Below are 6,605 nucleotides of genomic sequence, written 5' to 3'. Positions count from 1 at the left end.
TATGATTTACTGATATTTTTTTAATTTATAAATGAAAATTTTTAAATTTAACTCATATAAATAAAATGATATATTATATTAGTGTTAGCTCGATACCTATCAAGATATTGTTTTATTAAAAGTTTTATTTTATTAATTCCGTTACTTAAAAGTTCAAAAGCAAGATATCACCCGCAAATTACATAAATAATTGCATTTGCCAGTGTCCCTTCTTGTATATACAGTTGTGAGTTGTGACATTTAAAAGTAATTCCTATAAAAAGATAATCAAATTAGAAAGTGTTTAGTTATTTATGTTGTATAATAAATTGATGATTTTAGTAACAATTAACAATCACATAATGCATCATCCTCTTATATTAAAAAAGAAAAAGAAAATGATACACCCTCTATTTAGTTGATTAACATGTATGCCTCAACAATTACTATGACGAGAGTTAATTATTATTATTATTATTTTTTTGCGACTTAGCTCCACTTATCACCATGTTAAAGAATGATAAAAATAACATAATAAGTTACAATTTATATTGGATGATTTGACTCTGTGATCTTCTCTTATAAAACACACCTATTGGTACAAATAGTTAAGTTAAGAACAATAAGTGGATGGTTGACCAAACTTTTGAGTGTTTATCACACATTTAACGTAAAAAAAAAAATCACACATTTAACGTAAAAAATAAGAAAAAACTTAATGTCTTTAATTTACTTTTGTATTTGTATTAATGAACAATTATTGACCCTTTGCAAATCTAATTATGCACTGGGGTTGTACAATTAAATTTTAAAACAATTTTCTACGTTAATCCCTTTTACTTAATTATTTTTGACTTTTTTTTCGTTGGTAGTTAGCTCCCAATCCCATCGTGCTCGAGTAAAAGCTTAAAAATTGAAAGGAAGTAGAGAGAGAAAGAAAGAGGGGCATTGTTAAGGACAAGAAAGAAAGAAATGTGCACTTCCTTTTTTTAATTTTATTTGGTTCTAAATGGTGAAAGTGGAGAGATAAAACGACAAAGTTCCGAAAGTGGGTTCTAGAGAGAGAGAGAGACAGGGAGGGAGGGCTAGAGGTGGGCAGTTTTATTGGATTTTGGCGTTGAAGGTTGAAGCAGAAACACCTCACCCTGCAAAGCTGCTTCATTTGGGCTCTCAGAGAGAGACAGAGAGAGAGAGGCAGAGAGAGAGAGGCAGAGAGAGAGAGAGGGGTCTTGTGTTGCTGGGTAACGATCAATGTGCTTGCTTGAGCTCTAAACTTGTAGCACTGTGAGAGTGAGAGTGAGAGAGAGAGCTCTGGTTTTTGAGCTTTTTGGGTCTTTGTTTTACTGGGTTTACCAATGGAGTTTGCTGGGTGCAGCAGAGGGAGCTCAGGGAGAGCTCTGGCTCTGGCCCTTTGCCTATTGGCCTTGATATCTCTATCTTGTGCTGCCAGATTGAGTGCTTCTTCAAGGCAGAACCTTGATGTCCAGAGGCACCTCAACCGCTTGAACAAACCCGCCGTGAAAAGCATCAAGGTTTCCTCTTTTTCCCTCTTTTTCTTTAACTTTACATTCTTTCTTCATTCAACTTTCTTGGGCTCTGTTTGATTTTTTTGAAAAAATAAAAAAAAGGAAAGAGCTTTCTTGCTTTTTTTTGTTCTATCCCTTTGTTGGGTTTCTGGAAGAGCGGTGGAAAACGGAAGAAAGTGAAGAAATTTATACATTTTCTGTTGTTTTGAATTAGCTTTATTCATTTCTTTTGGTAAAAATGTTTGATTTATTTGTATTTTCTTATTGTTTTCTCAGCGACCAAATGGGGGTGTAAGCAAATGGGTTTTCCCCTATGATTTTCACTATATTGTTTGTTCTGCAGAAGCTTATTATTATTTTTTTTTTTAAACAAAGCAATGATTTAGTTATTGTTTCCTCTTTCCTCTCTCTTTACAATGATTTCCGTTTAAAAGTAGGAACAGAAGATCAGAAAAATGAAAAAATAAAAAAATTGTAGCAATATTGTGTAATCAGGCCCCCATTTGTTATCACCAAACATTGTTCAAGTAATTTTTTCTCTTGATTCGTGAGAGTTAGCAAGTTTCTTTGTTGTGGTATCTTGTAGTGCTTCTGTTGCAAGATCTGACTTGAGACTCTCTTGATTTTTGATGATAGAGCCCAGATGGAGATGTTATAGACTGTGTTCATATCTCTCAGCAACCGGCTTTCGATCACCCTTACCTCAAAGACCACAAAATCCAGGTCCATTTTCCTCAACAATGCATCTTTAAATTTGACAGTTTTTTGTTCCTTTTGCCTATTGCCTTGTTTCTGAGTTTACTCTTGTCTGTTATGTTTATCAGACGAGGCCTAGCTACCATCCAGAAGGGTTGTTTGCTGAGAGCAAAGTGGCTGAAAAAACAAAAGAAAAAGCAAATACCCAGCTGTGGCATGTGAATGGGAGATGCCCGGAAGATACTATTCCGGTAAGGAGAACGAAGAAAGATGATATTCTGAGAGCGAGTTCGGTGAAACATTATGGAAGGAAGAAGCAGAGAACCATACCAAAATCTGCAGATCCTGATCTTGCCAATGAAAGTGGTCATCAGGTAAACTTTCTCTAATGGGCGTTCTTAATTTTTCCTGTGTTCTTTGAACTTTATATTTTGGATTTCTTAGTTTTGTTGTAATTGACTTCTTTGTTTTATTTGGGGTGATTAGCATGCAATTGCTTATGTCAATGGAGATAAGTATTTTGGAGCTAAGGCAACCATAAATGTTTGGGAGCCCAAGATACAACAGCCTAATGAGTTCAGCTTGTCTCAGCTGTGGGTATTAGGAGGGTCTTTTGGTGAAGATCTGAACAGCATTGAAGCTGGCTGGCAGGTACTCTCTTAATCTAGGCCAATAAGTAATCGAACCCGGATTTACAAAGTTACTTATTTTCTTAATTAAACATGAAGTATTGATCTTGATACTTGTTGCTACAACAGGTTAGCCCGGACCTCTATGGTGACAACAACACAAGACTGTTTACCTACTGGACTGTAAGCTTCTAAAACATAAATTTTCCCCTGAATTTTGGGCTTGCATTTTGGTTTCTCTAGTCTTCACTTATCTGATTGTTTTATTTTCAATTTTAATAGCTGTGCTAATGTGTTTTTTCCTTGCTCTTTCCATGATTACATTACAGAGTGATGCATATCAAGCCACTGGTTGCTACAACCTCCTCTGCTCAGGCTTCATTCAAATCAACAGCGAAATAGCAATGGGTGCAAGCATCTCTCCAGTTTCGGGTTTACGAGGATCGCAGTATGATATCAGCATACTCGTCTGGAAGGTGAAAAGCAAAGCACAAAATGGATCATCTAGCATGTTGTAAAAGAATACAAAAGAATGGAGTTGATAAACTCCTAAAGGATGCATGTCAGCATAGATGAGAATCAAATTCATCATAGGCAATATAAGAAGCAATATATATATATATATCTATATCTATATATACATACACATATATGTACATCATCATCATCATCATTTGCAATTCTTGAGGTTTAGGGGGTGGGGTGGGGGCAGAAATCGATTCTGGTTCAGATTCTAAGAATCTTTTGGCATTTTCTTTTGGGGTGTGCTATCCACACACCTTATTTTACTTCTCACACACCCTTTGTTAATTTCTGTCCGTTGATCTTTTTCAATTCATCCGATCTGATGGCCGAAAATTAGAAGGGTGTGTGAGTCACGCTAGTTGATAAAGGGACAAGCATTGTTTATGCAGGACGGTGACAAGTTCCTTTCATTCACCTTTCACCGCATGCATGTCACGGGAAAGACTATAGCATTGCCCTCTCACTCCTTTGTTTTGCTTAAGCTATATAGGAATATAGGAATATAGATACACATTATTTACTACTTTTTCACATGGGAAAACTGTTGTTTTTACTTGTAGGATCCAAAGGAGGGGCATTGGTGGATGCAATTCGGGAACGACTATGTGCTGGGTTATTGGCCTTCATTCCTCTTCTCATACTTGGCTGACAGTGCTTCCATGATTGAGTGGGGAGGTGAGGTTGTGAATTCACAACCGGACGGCCAGCACACATCGACCCAAATGGGCAGCGGACGTTTTCCGGAGGAAGGTTTTGGCAAGGCAAGTTATTTCAGAAACATTCAAGTTGTTGATAGCTCAAATAATCTCAAGGTCCCCAAAGGGTTGGGCACCTTCACCGAGCAATCAAACTGCTATGATGTTCAAATTGGAAGTAATGGGGATTGGGGTCATTACTTTTACTACGGAGGACCCGGTAAAAACCCGAATTGCCTGTAAGGTGAAAAAGACCATTTCACCCCTTTACGTTGCCCTATGTGTATCATTCAATCTAGTGTAATACCTTTTTCTTTTTTCTGCATTGTATACCCTTTGTATTTTTTTCCCTTTTTAACTGTTTAGGTTGGTTGGGGGGGTAGTAGCTTTTTATGTAGTGGGAAGTTTTGACTCTTCGGTTTTTTAGTGAAAAAAGAATGTATCTCTCTCCATGTAAGTGGTGGGTGGGTGTGAAGAAGGTTGGCCAAGTTTCTTAAAAGCCTAAAGAAACAAGAGCCTTTTTCTCTTTATATAGAACTCCCTCTGTGATCTCCTTGTTTGTATGCACTCCAATCTCTCCCTTGGAGTGGCTTGTTTAGTGAAATTAATCAAGTTTCTGGGTCTAAACTGTTGAGCAAAAGCATTGGAATTCGGAAGTCTCACCTTTTTGCTTCTGTTATATGTTATTTTATTTTCTTGGTGCTGTGTGAATTTTGGGGGTGTTGGTGGTGGTGGTGGGATTGTGCTGCCCTAGAGAATATGCTGTTGGTTTAAAAAAGTTGCTTGGAATTGCATGGGGATGAGATCTTGCGTGAGTGGATGACAGTTCCTTTTGATAGATTAGATTATAGGATTAGATGCCCCCACCGCAGCTGATTCAGAGACGCACTTCGCAAAGTTGCATTGCATGTCCACCAAACCCACGCTCACAAAAAACTTTTTAGTGTGCTAGGAACACGATCATATATATTCATATGTTATTATACAAGTAGATGGGCACTTGGTTCCTAATACTACAATATAGCAGTATTCCTATCACTTATATATGAGAGATCTTATGTTTGATTCTCGCTAAAAGCGAATTTGAATCATATTATTGTTAGCCCATTGTGAGGATTAGCTAACTCATCTATCCTCTTGGTGTATAATAACATGACATACTACTCTGTGTTTCGGCACGTTGAAAAATCTCTCCCCATGTCCACCACCCACAAATTTTTTTTTGGCAATTTAAAATGCTATGTTGGTATCTGTGTCTCAAATTAATCATTATTAGTTTTGGTGTTTCAAATTAATAATTTACTGTTGTAAAAGTTAAAAGCACGATAGCGTGTGATAGACTTGAAATACTGTCATGGTGTCATCTAGATCTCCATTATGAGTTTTTTTTCCGTTCTAAACCATCTTCCAACTTAGATTCCTTGCCTAAATTTTAAAGCGCGTGTAAAGCTAAATGCATTTTTAACCGACTAGAGAGAGACATGCATGTTGAGGTTGGAGTCTCTTTGGTAGTGGCGGAACCAGTATAAGATTATTGGTTGTCTATGACCTTAATAACTTTAAAAACTTTATGTATATTTGTATATCTATTGTATTTGACCCTACAAACAACTATGCCAAACTAAATTACAACATCTTCTTACTTCGATTTTTTTATTTATCATCCATGTCTTCTTTTTATTTCTTCGTGTGTGCAACTCTATTGTGCACGTCAAATGCTCAATAAAATGCCTTTGTCGACAAGTCTTGGTAGTCTTCGACAGTACTCTACAGTTTCTTATAGCCACTTGGTAAACCGCTACATATCATGGTAGTTGTTGGCATAAGTTTTTAGTAGATGTTTGGTTGACCTCTTGATCCTACCAATTGCTGTAATAGTGTTTTAAAATTATATACTTGTAGGTATTATGAGTGGTTAATAGCGTTTATCTTTGCAACTAAGGTCATGTGTTTGATTCTTGCAACATTACCGAACCAGAAACACTTTTCTGATTCCGATTGTTTGTATTTCCAATTACTATTTTGTGTGAAGATATCATGTTAGAGTGGCGCAGGAAGGATGCACAGAATGTGTGCGCTCATGTTTGCTTTCTTCATTTCCCCTTTTCGTTTTGGAGTTTGGACTCGTAATGTGTTAGTCCCAAGTTTGGGATCAGATTTGGGCCAAAGAACTTCCCAAGCCCGCATCGCTTTACCTTTATTTGCCCTACATATTCCTTACTTTTCTTATTTCTCAGTTCGTTGTTTCCTTACTTATTTGGTTTTACGACGAATATGTCGAGTTATCACATATCCTGGTTTAAGTAGACATTTTTGAAATGACAAATGCTAAAACTTGGCCAACTAAAACAAAGGTTGGGTTACTGACTGTACTACCATTTTGGTATACAAGAATCAATCATTTTACACAAAAAATAAACACTTAATTGTATACATCCGTCGAAAGTACTAATCGTTTTATCATTGCAAAAGATGTAGCTAAAGGCATTGCAGGAAGGAAATCGTGCAGCTGACATTTGATTTGACATAGCAAAAGACACCTCATTCCAAATAGC

At 36.6% G+C, this 6,605-nt stretch overlaps 1 protein-coding gene across 1 annotated transcript; it reads left to right on the top strand.

The window, feature by feature from the left end:
• The first annotated feature begins 1,113 nt into the window (after nt 1-1,113).
• On the top strand, nt 1,114-4,677 carry LOC103964714. Its single transcript, XM_009377685.3, has 7 exons — nt 1,114-1,511; nt 2,142-2,228; nt 2,330-2,575; nt 2,688-2,852; nt 2,960-3,013; nt 3,160-3,306; nt 3,916-4,677. The coding sequence occupies exons 1-7, from the start codon at nt 1,335-1,337 to the stop codon at nt 4,291-4,293; spliced, it is 1,254 nt and encodes a 417-aa protein (XP_009375960.2). The 5' UTR covers nt 1,114-1,334; the 3' UTR covers nt 4,294-4,677.
• Nucleotides 4,678-6,605: the final 1,928 nt, after the last annotated feature.

The sequence above is a fragment of a genome, unplaced genomic scaffold (genome assembly GCF_019419815.1).
Source record: "Pyrus x bretschneideri cultivar Hongxiangsu unplaced genomic scaffold, Pyrus_bretschneideri_v1 Contig5, whole genome shotgun sequence".
NCBI lineage: Eukaryota > Viridiplantae > Streptophyta > Magnoliopsida > Rosales > Rosaceae > Pyrus > Pyrus x bretschneideri.
This window is presented reverse-complemented; position numbering and strand designations above follow the sequence as displayed.